At 36.7% G+C, this 21,024-nt stretch overlaps 1 protein-coding gene across 1 annotated transcript in view; it reads left to right on the plus strand.

Annotated features, from left to right (window-relative positions):
* Positions 1-21,024, plus strand: part of C5 (complement C5) — a 1,726,304-nt gene that overhangs the window by 156,983 nt on the left and 1,548,297 nt on the right. Inside the window, exon 6 of the mRNA XM_044057986.1 lies at positions 8,212-8,294. Coding sequence (XP_043913921.1) covers positions 8,212-8,294 — 83 coding nt within the window. The remainder of the gene's footprint in view (positions 1-8,211; positions 8,295-21,024) is intronic.

Genomic DNA, 21,024 nt, shown 5'->3' on the forward strand with positions numbered 1-21,024 from the left:
GCACAACTTGGAGAACTGTTCTTGCATATATTAATGACTGGAAGGAGGAGAGTAATGTTAGGGAATGAGCAAATAGAACCCATTTAGGAAAGGAAGTCTCTATTGTCATTAAAGATTACACAACCCCTATTGAATAAGATAATACCACTGACAGCTCTGGAATTCAGAATATAAGTATTCAGCAATATGAAGATTCAGAGAATATAGAAGAAAAAAAAAAACAAAGAAAGGAAGAAGTTCACAACAAATAACAAGGAAAAAAAAACTGATTAATGTTTATAAAGTAAATAGCATAAATCCTAAAAGAGCACTGATTTGTTAATTAACACACAGATTACACAGAATGATAACATTTTTCTATCAGAAAACATTTACTCTACAGAAAAATGCATCATTATTCCAACAGAAAAGGTAGAAAAGAGAGGCAAGGGGCAAGTGAAAAGTAAGAAATCAAAACCTGAATCTGGAAGGATTGAAGAACATTACTTTAAGAAAAAAGAGGGGAAAGAATCTGATAACATGGCTCAAGGTGTGAATCTATAAAGCCAGCAGGGTGAGACTAATGGTGATGAAGATCATTCCTTTCTAACAATTGATAGAGCAGATATTACTGAAATAGAAGATGAAGTCAGGTCCTGATGACCTAGAGGAATTCATACATTTTTTGCATGAAACACAAGAGGAAAGAATAATAGTGGCTGAGGACTTAAGTGTATCAGAAACAAACTGGAAAATATAGATTCAACAACATCAGTAAGGAAATTATTTACAGTGTATGTTCAGGAACAACAATGCTTCAGATTGTAAAAAAGCCTACCAGAGATTATATACTAGACATTGTTTGTGTTCCTAAAGAAATTACTTTTACCTCATGTCAAGTTTTACCAACCTTGATGTGCAGTGATCATGTCGTCATAAAGGTTAATTTGTTTCTAGATAATACTGCCAAATTGAAATCTAAACCAATGCACAGAAGATTAATAACATTTTATATGAAATCAAAAACTTCACTATGTAAAGCTTACTGGAGTGATGTGTTCAATGGAAAAAAACGCAGAAGGCATGTACATGGCTTAGAAAGAGATTTTGTTTGAATGCAAAAAATAAAAAATGTGCAAAAGCAACCTTTAAAGCAGGAAAACTGCAGCACCAAGAAAACATAAGTTCAGGACAAGAATGTGATATAAAAGAACTTGAGCAAGAGGGAGTGTATAAATATTTGGGAATTGATGAAGGATCAACAATAAAACATCAGCAAATGTGAATAAAACATAGTAAGGAATACTTTAGAAGACTTAAATTAATCCTGAAAACAGCGTTAACATCTAGGAACAAAATCCAAGCTATAAACTAATTTACTCTTCCTGTCCTAACTTACAGTTTTGGAGTGACTGACTGGCCCCAAAATGCGTTGAACAGATTATATAGGAAAACAAGAAGGATGCTTCATGCTCACCAAATGATTTATAAAAATCAGTGCATACCAAGTTTATATATTCCCCGTTCCGAAGGAGGGATGGGCCTCCTTGAAATTGATTACAGGTATAGATCTGCAACTGTGGGACTCAAACATATCTGCTGACCTCACAAGACCCAAATTTAGAGAAAGTTTAGAAACATGAGGAGAATAAATCTAAGATGACTTCTCTGCTTAATCTAGCAGAAGCATATCGGCGTCAAGCAGGAATGGAAATCAAACTAGAAGTAGATAAAAATCAGACAGCAACTGAATGCGCCAAATAATAGAATATAAGGTGAAGGATCAGATGAGAAGACAAAAAATGTGGAAAATGCATAAATATAGTTGCAAGTATAGAAAACTTCTGGAAGAACCTCATGTTGATCTGGAACGAATGCAGGAATGGATAAGGAGAAACAAATTCAAACCAAGAGATGAAAGGTTAACATTGGCAGCCCAAGATAGTGGGTTATGTACATGCTGGTTTGCAAAGTCCTTTGAACATGTGGGAGAAACAGACAAATGTAGGTTTTGTAAAACCAAACTGGAAACAGTGACACACCTAGTTGCTGGTTGTGACATACTAATGGCAGAAGGACTGTATACTGAAAGGCATAATAATGTGACAAGAATATTGCACTGGGGATTGTGCAAACATTATGGTATTAAAGTGTGTGAAAAACACTGGAAACATGAGTCACAAAGCATCGTAGAAAATGATGAAGTGTACATCACATGGGATCACCCATTACCAACAGTTCAAAAGATAGATGCTAGAAAACCGGATATAGTGGTCCATAAAAAGAAGACAAAAGTAGCACTGATCATTGAAATCGCCACACCTAATGAATACAGTCTCCTCATAAAATATCAGGGTTTGCAGGCAGAAACAAGAGCAATGTGGAAGAAAGCTACCCAGACAGTTGCAATAGTAGTAGGAGCAATAGGACTTATAAAAATGAATCTGCAATCGTATTTAGATATGTTACCAGTTCATGTAACCCTGTACGAATTGCAGAAGGAGTAATTACTGGGCACATTGCCAGTGTCGCAAAGAGCACTTCTGGCCAAATCAAAGATTGAAACGATGCTAATTTCATGAACTTTAATCATGCTTTGACTTAGGAATGGAGTCCATTCCCGTCATGGTATTAGAAACCAAAAGACTCAGAGAAATTAAAAGAAGGATTATACCATTATATATGTTATTTACTAGGTCATATAAATATGGGGAGACTGGAGACATGCACATGTAAACCTGTCATTAATGGAAAGGGAAGTAGGACAGACTCAGAATCATACAGACTCATATGTTTACTTTCATGTTGTGGAAAAATAATGGAGAAGGTTATAATGGATAAATTATTGTCAGAATTGGAAAGATTAGGACTTGAAACCATGTATCAGCATGTCTATATTGAAAACAGATCTATTTCCACCTGTAGCATGATGTCCTTTAACAATATAATAACAGTTACGAATGAAAAAGTGTGCTGCAATGTAATTTACATAGATTTCACATCAGCATTGGACAGGGTCATACACAAAACACTGATCAATAAATTAGAACAACTAGGTATTGATGTATTCTTGATAAAATGGATAGCTGCATGGTTTACAAATAGGACATGGCAAGCATCATACAGCAATTGGACAGGTGAAATTTGCGGTTACAGTTAGAGTGTCTCACAGGGCTGTATCCTGGGCCAATTCTTGTTTAGATGGTATCTTTCAGCTGTATCTTTTTCATCTGAGATGTTCTACAGTCTGTATACAGATGATATGAAAATGGGTAAACTAAGGGTGAACTGATTGTATATGTTACAGATAGGGCATATCTGCAAAAGAGCTTGACTGACTTGACAGTTTGGGTTCAGGAGAATAATATGCTGATAAATATATCAAAAATTATGCATGTGGGAGACACAAACTGAAAGGTGAATACTTAATATAGCATGCAGTGATTGAAAGTGTAGATTCATTTAAGGATTTTGGAATATGCGTAGATCCAGCTTTGCGTTTTTCTAATCATATCAACCAGTTAGTTAATGTTATTGAACTATAGGTTGTATAAAAAGATTTATAAAGTCTTGGAAATCAGAAATGATGAAGTCATTATTTGTTATTTATGTTAGACCCAAACTTGAGTATGGAATAACAAAATGGAAACCTTATAAGAAAACAAGCATGAGTAAACTGGAATGAGTACATCAGAAATATATGGATTTGAAAAATGTATGTTATTATGAAAGACTAAAATATCTGAACTTGTACAGTATCTCATATACGTATTTAAGAGGAGACCTTATTCAGGTATATATAGGGCATTTAGATACAACTAATTTTGGGAATGTTTGGGGTTATCAAAAAGTAGTAGAAAATCATCAAACAACCTATGTAGAGGATTCTATAGGAATGAGTGTATTAAATGGTTCTCTGAGAGAATGGCTGATGTATGGCATAGACTACCGAATTACATTAAAGCAAACACTAGTTTAGATATTTTTAAGGACAGCCAGGATTCTTATTATGGGAGCAACTCTCTTGCTATATTGGCAAGCTAGAAGGGAATTATTGCCAATGCTTGAAATATTTGTATGAATGTATTCATGTTCTGCCATTCTTTGTAGTGATGGAATCATAGACACACACCATTCAGATCATCCAATTATACATTAGCTCACTCAAGTACTTACATACATGCGAGTTCTGCCTCTACTTTGCAAAATACTGGAAATGGAAGTCTTAGAGTGGTGAAGGCATATAGGCACAGTATGCAGCTTTACCTTTATTGTTATCGGCTCATAGTTAAGCAGCCTGACTCTATCAAACACAACCACTTTAATTTCTTTTATTTGGACAATCAACCCCAACTCCCATACCACAACTCTGCTGAACAAATTATTTATGTATGGATCCTCCAAACAGACAAACTCAGAACTCATGCCTGTCTTTTCCACTTAGACATTGCTAGAAATATTCTAGTGCACTTGAGTTTGCCTACAGGGCTACATATTTCTGTTTCTGCTTCATGCAAAATATGGCTGCTTTGAGATGCTTTTATAACTAGCATGTGATGCTACTATAACATCAGTCACTGTATCAGTCTTAAAGCTTACTGGGATTCCATGAATCAGGAGTTTGACTTGCCAGTCTGGTTCAATGCTTGGCATAGCAGTCAGTGAGACCAGGAAAACACTTTCTGCAAACCTTTCTCAGTTTTATTCTCAGTAGCTGCCCTTTTTCACTAGCTTACATTTGTAAACAACAATATGTTGCATCTTGTTACATTTGTTAAATCTTTTGCCACATGCATCTGCTACTCCAACTCTGTATTTAAGCAGAAATACCTCAGGCATTTTCTAAGCTTGCATTTTCTCCACTTCTCATGCACACATTTGGTGAATATCAAACTTTTTAATGAATTTGACATTTTGTTTGTGTTTTACCTCACACATGATATTTGCTGTATTAAGTTTTGTCTCTTTACTAGTTCAACCTCACTAGCAATATGAGTTCCCTTTTTCAAAGCTAAATTCACTTATAGCTGTAACTTTTCATACAATTCGGTAACAGACAGCCCAATCAAAACTCTTATCTCTAACTTTGTTCATCTTTTGTTTGGTCAAATTTCAGAAAATTGATAGAAGCTCTCGAGAAATGCTTTCACAGACCCTTCCTTAACTTGAAAACTTCTGTGGAAGCCTGCCCTTTCATGAATAATTTTTCTTTTTTGGCAATTTGTTTATTAATCATGCTCATTACTGACTCGTATGCAACACTCTGGCTGTCTTAAAATGAACATGAACTATAAATGACTTCCACATTTTGTCTATAACATAATATATTTATCTGGCCTTTTTTACTTTATTTAGTTTGGCTGCAATTCAAAAAACATATGAACCTCTGCTTCCATGTTGACCAGGCAGTTTTGGACAAAATTCAGTTATTAAGAGCTAATGGCTGATATCTGGTAAAGTAACTACTTTGCAAGTTAAAAATTCAATTTTTCAGTAGAAATGGCTTACTCTGAGCTAGACAGCATTCACTTAACCCTTTGGAGCAGTTTTCTGGTAGAAAGTCATTTTTCATTTGTTTTATGTGAACAATATCCTAGTACTCACACCAAGTCAAGATATGCACTGATGTTTACACATCTGAAACAAAGCAGTAACTTTAATAACAGAAAAAAATAGCACAGGTGAAAAGCAGTTAACAGCTTCGTCTCAGAACTGTATATAATAATTTAGTTTTTAAAGACACAAATGTATCTCACGTTCACATTATATATACATAAAAAGCCACATACCTCTCAACTGTCACTGATGCCAGAGAATGTCTGTGATTTTTGACTCATAGTTTTAGTCTTTTCCTAATATGATTTGTGGCTTTCTGGGAAATCATTTTGGACTGCAATAAATAATGAGAGACGTTTGAGTTTCTGACGTTGTATCCTTCAGAAAATGTATGCTAATACAAAATGTGTCATTCTAGCAACTTTTTAATTATATAAGACCAATATTCAAAATCTGTACATTATTTCTGGCTTTGTTCCCAATTCTCTAGCTAAGTTGTTGAGAGCTATACTATCACAAAACACAAAAAAAGATTTATTGTAAATGTCATATAAGAAAGCGAGCACATCAGTCACCTACCACTATGCAGATTTATTCTTGAGTCTATCTCTGTTTCCATTTATATATTTCAGCAGACAGATGAGATGCTTAGTCACCTAGCTATAGTCATTTACAACACTGCTGCTGAACTTGTTGCCATTGGTTGACAGACAGACAGCTGATTTGGTGGTGGTAAGGGACGTATGTGAAACTGGAAAGGCTGGCTGCATTGAAGAAATCAAGAGGGCAGTTATGCACAGTAAAAACAGAGATTGCATGCTATATAAAATATAATTTAATTGGCATGAAGAGTCAGTGACTCTGTTTTGTGCTCATTTCAGTTAAATCACAATGCATTTGTTCAAAGACAGAAAGAAACAGTAACCTTATTTAGTCTGTCCTTTAAGAGTGTTCAGCATTTTGTCTCCTTCCTCTTAACCCCTTCTGCAACTGTCTGGTATCCTGTTGAATGTCTCTGGAGTTTCTCTCTCTGTCACCCACTCTGGCAGGCCATTCCTTGGCATAAAGAACTGTCTCTGTTAAGAAGTGCTTTCACAGATACAAACAGTATCTAGACTCTGTGATCTGCTACTAGTGTCCTCTCCTGCTCTCTCTCTGCTATTCCTCTGCAGGACAATCCTTTATATGTTCTTGACACAAGAGTATACACCCATACAACATTCCCTTATCTCTTTTACCAAGTAATTATAAGAGCTTTAGCTCCTTCAGTCTCTTGCCATCCAGACACCCTTCTTGTAACTTTCTTCTGGACTCCATGCTGCAGCGTGTGTGTGTGTGTGTGTGTGTGTGTGTGTGTGTGTGTGTGTGTGTGTGTGTCTGTGTGTGTGTGTGTGTGTGTGTGTGTGTGTGTGTGTGTGTGTGTGTGTGTGTGTGTCTGTGCGTGTGTGTGTCTGTGTGTGTGTGTGTGTGTGTGTGTCTGTCTCTGTGTGTGTATGTGTGTGTGTGTGTCTGTGTCTGTGTATGTGTGTGTCTGTCTGTCTGTGTGTGTGTGTGTGTGTGTGTGTGTGTGTAGCCTCCAGAAATCTAATTTATTAGTCTTGTTTATCTCTTCAGTCTCTTCAGTTTTCCTCACAGCCACCTGTATGACTGATTTAAAGGCCTTGGTGAACTCCACATAGAGCACATCTACCAGTGCTCTCCTGTCATGTTCTCCTGTAACCCAGTCATAATAAGACTAGATCAGGTTTTGCTGACAGCTTGTTCAAGTTATGAACCCATATTGGTTATTGTCCTGGAGATTGCTCTGCTCTTGGAAAGCAAGTAATATTTCCTTCCAGATTCTTTTCACGACTTTCCTTGTTACTGCTGTTAGGCTAACAGACTTGTACTTCCCTGCATTTTTAGAGATAATTGCATGTACAAGGGTGCTGTGCTGGTTATCTTCCATTATTCAGGCTTTCTGTGCATTTTCTCCTTTGTCTGATCAACTAAGCACTTTGTGCTTGGCACCCCTAGGGAGCAAGTGTTCAGCTTTGCTTACCCAGAGCTAGAGACAGTTCTGATGGTTGAATCTTTTGAGAGGATAAGAAACAGCAAAATATCTACTTTCCTAGTCTTGTATACTTGTGCACGTTTTGTTACTGCAGTTTTGTTTCATTTTATGTGGTAAGTATATTATCTGACTACATTCTAACTCTTTTCTAGTTCACAAGGATGTGTTTAGATAAAGTGTAAGTAACTTAGTATACTTTTCCAAGTGAGGTATGTGCACTATGATTAAGAGTAAAAATCCAATATTTGTTTATTGCTAAGTCATACCGTAATCACAATTAAATTTATAAAAATTAACACTTTGAATAAATCCTAGATTTATCAGAAACATGAGTAGTACACATTAGAAAAATATTTTTGCTAAGAGTAATAAATCTGTCTCAAAATGATGTGTAAAATAATATATATATATTTATATCTATAGCTATCTATGTATCTATCTGTGCCATTTCACTTCAGTCTGTAATTGATAATGTCATTTTAAACTGTAATGCAAATACTTGTTTTCTATTTTTTTCATATTTTGTTCCTCTTTATGGCTTTCAGTGTATATACACTTACCAACAGTTGTATTATAGCTTACTGTGGTAGAAAGTCTCCACTTAATGTTTTCTGCTTTCAAAGGTATGGTGTTTGGCAAATTCAAGCATTCTACAAAGAAGACTTCACTACTTCGGCCACAGCTGAAATTGAGATCAAAGAATATGGTAACAAATTTTATGTAACCACTTTGAAATTATGTTTTTTCCTTTTATCTGTATAATGCTTTATCTTATAACAATTGAATGTTAAATTCTTAAATAATATGTTTATTTATTTGGTTTCATTTAATTTAATTTGTTGAAGGATTAGATGGGCTTTTGCAGGGAATATCTGCAGCCGTGACCCAGGCCAAAAGATGGTACAATGCTTACAGCATATATTTAGCTTGTTATATTTGACTTTGTCTATGGACCTGACAAAATATTTCAAAGATTACAGGTTTACAGTTTAGCTTTTGGTATTATATACAGCTGATGCACCATGCCCATCAGTTTATTATTTACAGCACTACGTTTGACATGCCTTTTAATACTGATGGCAAAGAATGCTGCTCAAAGATTATAGTTTACACTTAAAGTTTTTACATGAATTGCAATGTAATGCCCCACATAGCAGGTCTAAGTCGAGAATATTAATAGTTTTACTCTACATAGATGTGAGCTATAACAGCTGAAAATTGTTTTGTCGGCAATAGAAGAAATAAGGGGTTGATAAAATTAAGATAATTAAATATTGCCAAGCTAGTATTGAGGCCTTAGTCCCCATAAGACATATTTGTAGTACTGAATTTAAGAACAAACCCACTGGTGGAACCCCAATATCAACAAATTATTCAAGAGGAAAAAGCAATTCCTAACCCATAAGAGCAAACATAATACTCCATTAGCTATGGAAGAGCTCATAATGATCAACAAAGAATTTAAAAACAAAACCAAATCCTCCAAGAGCAAGTACAAACTGAGATTCACCACCCATGCTAAATTTAGCCACAAAGCTTTCTTCAACTATGTCAGGAACCTAAGAAACAATAACCAATAATGCTCTGAGCTAATACAACACAACATCACATACTAGTTCCCTGAGGACATTGCCAACATACTAGCAGACAAATTTAGGTCAAACTGTACCCCATAACTCCCCCAAATTGTTCACGTATATTTTTGGTGGCTCTCCCACAAATTACTACTGAGCAAGTTTGCTTTTTTCAAAGCTAAAAACACTAGCTCCATAGGTCCTAACAATGTGCCAGGTTACCTTCTGGTCAGTGTCAATGAATGCTTGGTTTACTCCTGATTTCATCAATACAATCTCATCTTCTTCAATGGATTCATGCCTTAGATGTGGAAAACTCTTATAGTCATCCCAATCAACAAAGGGAGACCCAGGACTGAGTCAGGCAACTATAGACCTATCAGCCTCACTAGTCTTATCTCTAAGGCAAAGGAGTGCATCATTACAGAGTTTATAAACATGGGCATAGGCAATCTTTGAAACCTGGACTCAAACCAATTTACATTTGTTAAAGGCAGACCCTGCCTCATAAACCTGGTGGACTTTATTGAACAAGTCACTAAGGCATTAGATTCAATTAAACTGGTTCACACAACATACCTGGGCTTGGCCAAAGCCCTTGATACCATCCACACCTGGGCATCAATGATAAGCTAATCAAATGAAATGTAAACCCCTGTGTTATCTTGAAGGTCCTTATTTTAGTTTCTTTCCCAGAGGTGAATATGTTATGTTATGTGGTAAGTTGTGGGTCAGAGCTGATACAAGAGAGTTGCTTGAGCTGTGACTGGTAGACAGTTTGTCTTTTGCAAGTTATAGCAATGATGTTCAGTCTTAATTAAGCTGATTAAGTTACTGTTGCTTTAGCAAGTATCTTTTATCACTATACTCTGGAATATTATTATAGATAGGTTTATCGAGCATAAAAACTACCAGCATATCCTAAAGCCCCACAACATGCTCATTAATAAATAAGGACTTGCACAATTAAATGATTTAGTTATCACACTAGCTTGTACCCACATAGACAACTCTGGCCCACCATCAAGTCGTATAGGGTTTTCTTATCTTTGCACTGCAAGACCATTGTTTTTAACTAAAGTTTACCAACAAAAGTGCCAGATTTATTCAGTGGTTTGTATGGGAGTTTTCCAGTCCTTTTAGGTAATGTGCATTCTTGCAGTGATGATAAATATGTGTGAACTGCATTTCACTAGGATGCACATCAAAGCAATGTATAATGTTGTTATGTTTAGCTTCTATTCTGCAGTAATCTTGTGAATATTGCTCATCATCATTTTAATACACAGACACAGACACACACACGCATACACAAAGAGTCACACCATCATTATCTTTGTTAAGTGTTCAATTTACTAGTGCTATTTCTTATAAGAAAGTATCCATCTTGATGAATAGTTTTTAACTAAAAAAGAAATAAGCACTTCAACAACTATTTACTGCCTTTTCTACCTAAAGCCTATTATGCAGGATTAGCAATGTTAATGCCTAGTTCCTCAGGGTAAAAGCTCTATGTATGGACACTGCTGGGATGCACAATGCACAAGTATTCAACCTTTGAAATGAAGACAATTCTCCTGCTCAGTGTGCATCTGAGCAATGAATATTTTATTTAAAAAAGTCTTCATCCGTAGTACATGATGTCTCCCATCCACTGTCTAACTCAATAGGGGTACCCAATCTCCTTGTACCCCTTTTTCCAGTTTGGGTTTCTGGGGGAAGGACTTGGGGGGCATGAAACACTTCTGCTCTGTACCTGAAATAAGAAGATTATTGTTGATTTTTAATTTTTATAGCATAATGACTTTTTATGTGTCTGCACTAAAGAAAACATTCCACTGTTATCTCATTGTCTCCCATTCTACTTGTAGTTGCACTGAGGTTACCAAGCAATCCATTGCCCTTATTTCCATGTTGGTGAACTTGATGGGTGATAAAATTGTTGGTGTCCTGCTCCAAAAAACTGTATTTTTGTTATATTGCTGTTTTTTTAAACTGTTCTTGCTGATTTGTTGCAAATTTGTCTGCTGTAGCACAGACTAGAATCAGACTTCTGAATCTGGTTCTCTTTGTTAAACTGAACACTAAATCAGGCTGTCTTTTGTTGGAGAGGGTCCCCCTGCACCCTTGTGGCAGGGAGTGCAGATTGGACTTATCTGATTGAAGGTTTCTGGCAGAGGGCTCAGTTTTGAGCTTTTTTATTGGTTAAATTGTTTAATTCAGTTTGCTTACTGTTGTCACATAAGCCCTGTGTTTGCGCAGGTTTGCACTTGTTTTAACACAGCTCCACAGAGTTAGTCGACCAACCACTGCTCTGCTGTATTTATCTGTTTACATGTAGTGCACCTCCATGCATTATTGCACACTACCATGCAGTGGGGACAACCATTGGAAGTTATAGATGCAAAAACTTCAGTAAATACATTTTCCCTTAGTAGCTCCCCATGTTCCGGCCTAGAAGTCCTTAAATTGCACTTAGCTGCAAAAGAGCACCTCAAATGCACTTCTGCCCCTTAAACAGTCCCCAAACCACCAAATCTACAATAGTTTCATACCATTTAGAGAACCCCCACTAGTATAGACCCTTTATAAAGCACCCCATTGGTATGGACCCTGTTTAGAGCACCCATTTATACCACACCCCTCCATTTTCTCTCCCCACTGTGAAAACAGGATTTAACCTAGCATTATGGATGGGCAGTTTCTCTCCATTTCTGCTACCAGACTGATTGACATAGGTATCCTTAGGCAGTGTAGCAACTGCCTCATGTACGCTGACTACCCTCTGCTTCTAAATCACCCAAGTACAATTGGTGAGAGATGCATCTACACTAAGAATCTGTAATCCTTGCTCTCGCACACAGAACAGTAACACAAAAAGGTTGTCAGCTCATATACTACATCTCCTATGCAAATCATGCACTCAACACATAAATCATCATACATGGAGGTACTCACCAGAAACCTACATAAACACCAGAGACTTTACAAATACAAATATGCTACACCTAATACAGCACCCACAGCACTCAATTACACATAAAAACACAAGCACCACTGTCTCACCAAATAAGCCCCTAAAGCAAATCACATCTAAACCAAATAGTTTAGTCATAGGTGAGTCCATTGTGAGACACACAGATGTCCCACTCACCAGGCTGGACAAGGAGAAGGTTGTGGTCATCTGTCTATTGGTTGCCAGGATCCATCAGATCACACATGCACTCAAGTCTCTCAACAGCAAGTACTGTTATGACTCCATCATAGTTCATGCTGGTGTGAATGACTTAAGATGTACCTCACTGAACTATATGAAGAAAGACATGATTGAGATCTACGAACATGTGTTCCAGGCAGGTATGTCTCTAGCCTTGAGCAGCCTTCTACCCTCACCTAGGATGGTACCACAATATAAACAAAAAAATGATTGACTTCAACAATTGGCTTATTTAATTTGGTGTCATTGTAAGGGGATCCAGTTCCTGTCAGTCTGGGATGACATGGTTAATAGACCATGCTGCTTTGCCAGAGATGGTCTTCACCTGTCACCTCTAGGCTTTCGGTTACTGGCTAAGGCACTTGCCTCCCCCATAGTACTTTTTGTAAGCAAGGTCTCACAAACAAAATTTCTGAGGTGAAAATATCACTCACAAATGAATTAAAGGTTATGCTGCTAAATGCTATGAGTTTAAATCAGAAACTGGACTCTCTGTAAACACTCCTCTTGGAGGATGTTAATGTATGTGCAGTCACAAAAACTTGGTTTAGGGTCACAGAGAGTACCCCAGCCTTGCAAGGCTACAATGCCTTCCACACTTTCAGACCACAAAATGAACATGTGAGAAACAAAGGTGGATGAGTATCTATCTTCATCAAAGATAAATACACCTCTAGACTGAGTAGATAGGAAAATTTCATAAGACCCCCCTTCAAGTCATATTTACTATAGACCCCTTCTATGAACCAAGATACCCACACTGTTTATTTGGACCTACTTGAGTCAATCAAATTACAACTAAACACTCCAGTAATGGGTGATTTTAACTATCCCTCCATTGACTGGGAAACTTATATGAGTACCAACATGCTCACACAAAGATTCCTGGGCTTTAACACTAATGCTCTGGAACAAATAGTATGCAATCCCACAAGGGGCTCAAACACTCCTGTCATTCTCTCGACCTGGTCCTCGCCAACATGGGTGACTGTTGCACCACCACAAGTATAGGACCCTCACTGGTTAAATCTGATCACAAATCAGTCACACTTGAAGTAGCTATAACACTGGAACCCCTCTTAGGTGAAATCAGGCCAAAAATGTCTCCAAAGATAATTATACCCTCCTAAGGAAAGGCATAAATAATTTCCAAGCTCCTTTTTTCACAGATGGCATTGACAACTATACTAAGTTATGCATAACTGCCCTGTACAAACACTTATTACAAATGTATTGACACAGCTGTACCTGATAGGATCAAAACAAGATCTTCAAGAAAAAAAACAAACCTCCCTGGTGGACATCTAGCATTAATAAGTTATACAACAAGAGGAAGAAGTTGCTGTCTAAGAATAAAAAAGAGAAGTCCCAGCACTGGAAGAACACCCTCCTCTGCTTGAATAACCAAATAAGACAACTTGTAAAATCCTCTAAGGGCAACTTTGAAAAAAAGTTTAGCAACTACAGCTAAGGATAACCATAAGGCATTCTTCAGCTATATCCCTAATCTAAAGGGTAGGACCCAGATGTATCCTGAACTAGTTGTGGATGGCATCACAGACACACTGATCTTGTGAAAATAGCTAACCTGTTAGCCAACAGGTTTGGTGAAAATTTCACCCCCCCGTCCTCTCCAAACATTCCACAAAGCATTCTCTCTACATATCCCCCACCTTGCATCTCCAAAGAGCAAGTCATTAATGCTCTCTCCAAGGCCAAAAACACAGCCTATATGGGACCAGATGGCATCCCAGATTGTGTTTTAAATTACCTAAAACATGAGTTAGCAACTCCATTAGGAATTGTCTTCAAACACAGCCTGAGTACTGATTTTGTCTCTGCTGAATGGAAAACAGTACTGTCATCCTCCTTCATAAAGGAGGTATAGCAACAAACTCTGGGAACTACAAACCTATAAGCTTAACCAGCCTTATCTACAAGGCCATGGAACAAATCATCATGGACCTTATAAATAAGGATATAGGTGATCTCCAAGCCCTTGATCTGATACAGTTTGTTTTTTTCAAAGGCAGGTCCTGCCTGTTAAACCTGATGGACTTCTCTGAAAACATCACCAGAGCCATAGATGAAGGCAGATCTCTACATAGAGCCTACCTTGACTTAGCCAAGGCCTTCGACACAATCCCACATTTGGGCATCATTGATAAGCTCTCCGGTTGAATACCAACCAACCCCTACATCATCAGGTGGGTTGCTAACTGGCTCACGAACAGTTCACACTCAGTCAAATATGGGGACTTTAAATCCAAAAAACCACTCCAAGCACAAAAAGATATAACCAACAACTCAATTCAGAGATGTAAGCACCTGTATTTCAAGTTCGCTGAAGAAAAATATCATCAAGCTGAAAATGCTCAGAGAATTTAATAACACAATCAATATAAAACTAACAACAGTACCATGTCTGTAGTGCCTCGGCTAACAGCCTTTAAAGAGTAACATTTTGTTATCTTGTTGCTTTCCCTTATATACCTAAAAGGTATCTAATGTACAACCAATTATTCAATTAACAATTTAAAGAAATACAATCCATTAAAATACATATTAAATAAAATGTCTCCAATTACATTCTTTGTTCATCCCCATAGGGTACAATGTATTAAATTTTAAAATCAACATTGCTTCCTTTCTACGCAGACACATTTTAATATTATCTTCATTCTAACTTGCTCAGGAACTGTGGCTTGTAAGCCTCCACAGTCCCCTTGGTGTATTTCATTGAAATGGCATGCCACTGGACTTATAGCTTTATTATTCCTGACATCTCTTACATGTTCTTTAACCCTAGTACTTAAACTTCTTTTACTTTCCCCAATATAATATTTATTGCAGGGACACCTCAATACATATATAATACCTGTACTCATGCAGGAAAACACTCCCTGTGTTTGAAATCTCTTGCCATTTATATCATGAAAAGAGTCCGTTACATATTGGCAGATTGAACATCTGCCACATTTTTTAGTTCCTGGTACTTCCAGGGTAGTTAGTAAATTATTTTTAGGTTTTCCATAGATGTTCCTCACTAAAAAATCTTTTAAATTACATCCCCTTCGATAGGAAAACCCCAGTCTAACATTTTGTAAAAATGGTGTTTCTCTAATAAGAATATTCCAATATTGTTTTAATACTCTTTCCAAAATCCCTGAAAATACATTAAATGTTCAAACAAAAAACACATCTTCCATTTGTCCTGCATTTCCTACTAACTGAGTGTCACTTATTCCAGTAAAATTCCTTTTTACTTTAGTGCCATTATTTACTAAAGCATTCAAATATCGTTTAATTTTATTTTGTTCATAATCTCTTCTTAAAAATACTCTTGACATTTTATCCATCTCTATCCTACATCCTACAATCATTACAAATTCTACTTATTCTGGTAAATTCATTATAAGGTATTGCCTCTAGTGTATGTGGGGGATGGCAACTAGAGGCACGAAACATGAAGGAAGGCTGGTCAAATTTCCTATACATACTAGTTTTCAGATTTCCATCCCTCATAACCTCCACTGTTACATCCAAATAATGTACCTTAGTTCCTATCTGTGTTCCTTCAAACTGTATACCCAAACCATTGGTGTTCAAGTAATATACAAACAACCCTGCTTGATCTTCTCCACCTTTACAAACAAAAATGAGATAATCTATAAAATGACAGTAATCCAAGACATGTGACCTGTAAAAATTATTTCTATAAATATGTATATTTTCCACCATACACATGAACAGATTAGCATACGTGGGGGCAAAAGCCGCCCCCATGGCCGTACCTTGAATTTGTTTGTATAATGTCTCGTCAAACATAAAAAAATATTAGTCAAACAAAACAAGTTCCTTGATGTATTGAGTACATGGATTATCACCCAAAAAGTGTTCAATTGCTCGCATTCCTATTAAATGCTGAATATTAGAATAAAGACTTACTACATCAACTACTAGGAAATAAATACCTGCTTCCCAATGAATTTTTTTTCATCCTGTTCATAAAGTCAAAGGAATTCATTATGTATGAATGTAATTTAATAACTTCCTTCAATAAAAACAGATGTAAAAAACAACTCAAATCTTTGTAAAATAATCACAAGCTGATACCATAAGGTGACCTGGTGGAAAATTACTGGTTTTATGAATTTTGGGAACACAGAAAAATCTAGCCATTTTATCATTTTTGTTTAAAAGTTTACTTTTAGCCTCTGAAGCCTTAAAATAGCATAAATTAATTCACTTATTTATTAACTTTTCATATTCCATTTTTGATTGCTCATAGACTAACATATCATCTATTTTTGTGTAAATATGTTCATTATCTAGATGCTCCTTACACATCTTTAAATAATCTAGAGAATTCATAATTACTAGTTTACCCCCTTTATCTGAGGGTTTAAACACCAGTTTATCATTTTTACTAAGACTTTGTAATGTTTCCCATTCCAATTTAGTAAGATTAAATTCCATTTTACTACATAAAAAATCATTAACTTCCTTATCCACAATAAAATTCATAACATGATAAATTTTTGTATCATTTCATTTTTAAAAGGAGGCAAAAAAACTGAAGTACTCTTAATTTGTGATAAATCCAGACAACAGTAAGCATTGTATTCACTTTCTGATTCACAAGAGAAAAAATCTTCCTCACTCAATGAACTTACTTCACTTTGCGAATTACTTTCATTCTCCCTGTTGTCTTTGAAAAAATCTTTGAGATGTAGTTTACGTGCTAGTCTAAATAAATCTATTTTAACTTCATGAACCCTAGGCAACACAGTAGGGATAAACTTTAAACCTTTGTTCAGCACAGATATTTCACTTTCATTCAAAACATATACTGACAAATTAACTACATAAGTCTCTACCACTTGTGAGGAACACAGTACTTTTTCATTATGTCCATTTGCCTTGTTTGGTATAAGGGCCATAACTTTGTCCATGGTTATTGTCAGGCCCATACCATGACCATTTTTTATAGTTGTTTCTGGTCCCATAGTTCCGAAAAATCTTTCTGAACTGTTCGCCATTCTCTGGATTAGGTAACGGTGGGTATCTTTCCCTGTCTCTCTTCCTCTTCCATAGATGAAACTGCACTTTCTCCCGACGTATAAAAATGCTGTGGGGGTGGGACTTCCTGTTCTTTAGCAAACCTCACTCGCTGCCATCTTGTTTGTTGGTTTGGATTAAGGGTAAATGCCCGTTTATGTTCATAATCCCTTAAGTCTGTAATTTCTTCTTTTTTCTATCTATAAGTTATTTTTCATAAGATGACAAACGTTCATTAATACTGGAAAAAAATGATTCAAGTGTCACTTCTGAGCTGTCTTTCAATATATCCCCACAAATAGATTTAGACAACAGCGAGTGAGGTTTGCTAAAGAACAGACCAAAACTATGAGGCAAGAATCTGGACGTTCTGCAAATATCTGGACAGTTGAGAGGAATGGCTTGGGTACAGAAAAGAATAATATAAGAAATGACAATTGAACAAAGCTGTAATAACAGAGGAAAAAAACAGTTGTAGCTAAACTAAAGTAGTAATACATAAACAGGAGCAATGAAACACACTTGTATCCTATAATTGAATAGAGTGAATATCAAGAGTGGGAGAGAGAAGATTTGCAGTAAAGTGATATATGTGTATATATATATATATATATATATATATATATATATATATATATATATATATATATATATATATACAGCATATGTTTTGTAACATTTGGCATGTGGATCTTTCATCATAGAGGTATTGTGACTGTCTCATAGCAATGGAGGCTCTGGTTGCAGTGCACATCTATCTCTTAGCCAGAGGTAAATTCTATCAACTTGTACATGACATGCCTAGCACATTCCAGTTATATACATTAGGGATGTTGGATGCGGACTTCGCTTGCATGTTATAACACAAAGTACTTCACACTGCCTGATATATATCCAAGAAAGATGAACATCCATGGAAGCATTTTCTAGGGTAATAGGTATGGTTGGTGAAATACACTGCACCCATATAGCTCTCTACACCTCAAAGAGAAGCTTAAAGATAGCATGTGAACAAGAAGGGGTTCTACTCAATCAGCACTATCTGCTGCATATCTGCGTATCTACAGGCACAAGGAGAATATACAAAGTGACAGAAACATAAAGAAAGCATCAAAAATGAATCATGAACCATGAGTCACTATGTTGTCTTTGTAAAGATGTTAAAGAACTGCTCACCTGTGCACACTATTTAAGTGGCAATACTAACACTACAGGTTGGACATTCTGCACTGGCACACTAAGTTACCTTAAATCAATATTGCCCAGCATGATAGCAGTGTCAATGTGATGTAGTTTGATGCTAGCCAAGTAAAATGCCTAATATTCAAAATGCTGCACTCTCTTTCATGCAGAGTAATGTTATGCAATGGAAACTGCAGCACTATGGTGCACGTATGACATACTACACCTTGCATGTTAATGGTGAGGTGTAATTCCTGAATGTCTGTGAACTGAAAACAATTCTTATGGCATATTTGCCTGTAATGCAGTCTTGCTCCACATTTCATGTTACTGTGTGAAATCACCACTTGGTTAAGGTAACGTGATATATATTGATGAACACTGAAATGCCACATAGCCAATTTTCTTTTGTCCTGTAACACTGTTATACCTTGTTGTATAAGCATATTATATTATATTTGCTTGAAGCAGAAGAAGGCAACAAATCTCTGCAGTCTGTCTTTTAAGTGCCTTAACATTGCACCTTGCCTACATTCCTATCTTACCCTTTTTCTACCAGCCAAATATGGATTCCCCCTCCACTACTCTTTCTGATGGTCCATTCCATTGTCCAACAATCCCCTCTGTGAGGAAATACTTTCAGAGGTTCAGGGAGTTGCTTTTACCTACAATCTGCTGACTGTGGTCCTGTCCTTTCTATTTAGAATGACCGCTTCACATCTCCCTAATATGATCCAGAACATCAATGCCATGCCCCCATCTCTCTTAATTGCAGATGAAAAAAAAGCTGTAGCTCATCTAGCCTGTAGTCATCTTCCTCTCCGTCCATGAATTTGTGTGAAAGCTTTCCTCTGTATTCCTACCAGCAGCCTGATATCATTTTCCATACTTGGCTTCCAGAGCTGCACGCAATACTCAAGGTGTGATCTGATAAAGGTCCTTAGATTAGAAGCATTACCTCTCTGCTTTTGTAATTGCCTCACTTTTTGGACAGATCACAACTTCTGTTTGCTGTGCCACTGCCTTCATATTGTGTTCTTGGTGGACTATCCTAAGAGTGATCATAATCCCTGGATCCTTTTCCTGTTTTGTTGCTCTGTTTTATTCTATCAGCTGATACATCACACCAGAGACACTGTGGCCCAAATGAAATACCCTGCATTCATTTGCACTGAGCATCAAGTGCTACTTTCTTGTCTGATTTGTTTAGTTTTTCCAAATTCTTTATTAGACTCTTCTCCTGTCATGTATTGTTGAACCTTTGAGTCATCAGCAAAGATGTTGATCCTATTCTCTCTTCCCTCAAATATGTATGACACAAACATATTGAAGAGTAGTGGAACCAGGATGGACTCCTATGGTACTCCATTAGTTATGTTCCTATTTCTGACATTGTCTTTCTCATCACAACCCTCTGTGTCCTACTATCCAGTCATGCAGCTGTACAATGTCTCAACTTTGGTTCTACACCAAACCCTTCCAGATTTCCTGAAAGCTTCTACTGTGAGACAGAGTCAGAGACTCTGCTGAGGACCATCTAGGCAACATCTACTAGCAATCTGCTATCAAAATTCTTCAGTAACCGAGTCATAAGACAGAATCAGTTTGATTGATGGCCCATTCTGTCAATGAACTCATGTTGGCTGCTCTTCTAAAGACTGCTGTCTTTGAGAAATACTGCCACCATTCTTTTCAAGATATTCCCGTTATTTTCCCTGTCACTGTTGTTAACAGGCTTGTACCTGACCATATTTTTTCTATTTCTCCAATGTACAAAGTTACTATCACTGCTGTTCTACAATCCTCTGGATAGTCTATAGTAGCCAGTGATCTGCTGAAGATCTACATCAGACAGTCTACAAACACTAACTAGACTTCTGAGGACTGTTGGAGGCAGTAAATCTGAACCTCATGCTTTAACCTCCTGAAGAGAAACCAGTTTCCAATGAACCTCCTCCTCTTTTCTGGCATACGTTCACTGCTTTTGCCTGTTTTGCTCCGACTCTTTTCTAGCATAGAACTCTCTCCTTGTTTCCTTTATGAAGAGTGAAGTAAAGTATTTTTCATTACCTGTGACTGCCATCCTTTATTTGTTCTGCCTGGCCATTTCTGCTCCCCTTTCTTCTTTCTGCTCTGTATCTATAAACACATTGCATCCCTTCTTGAATACTTCTGCTGACTCTCTTTCTCCTTTTACTTTTCTGTTCTTAACATCTTTGCTGTCTTTTTACCAGCCACCTTGTACTGAGCTTCCTCCCTCTCTCACCACCTTCTTTCAACTTGTGTAGTCCTACATTTTGTCCTCAGTTATATCTTAACATTTTTTGTAGCCATATTCATCTTATTCTCTTTAGGCATAGTTGCCATTTCCTCACACTTTGTTAACAGCCCTGAATTTTCTT

Source organism: Protopterus annectens, chromosome 16.part0 (assembly GCF_019279795.1).
Source record: "Protopterus annectens isolate FY-2018-M chromosome 16.part0, PAN1.0, whole genome shotgun sequence".
NCBI lineage: Eukaryota > Metazoa > Chordata > Ceratodontiformes > Protopteridae > Protopterus > Protopterus annectens.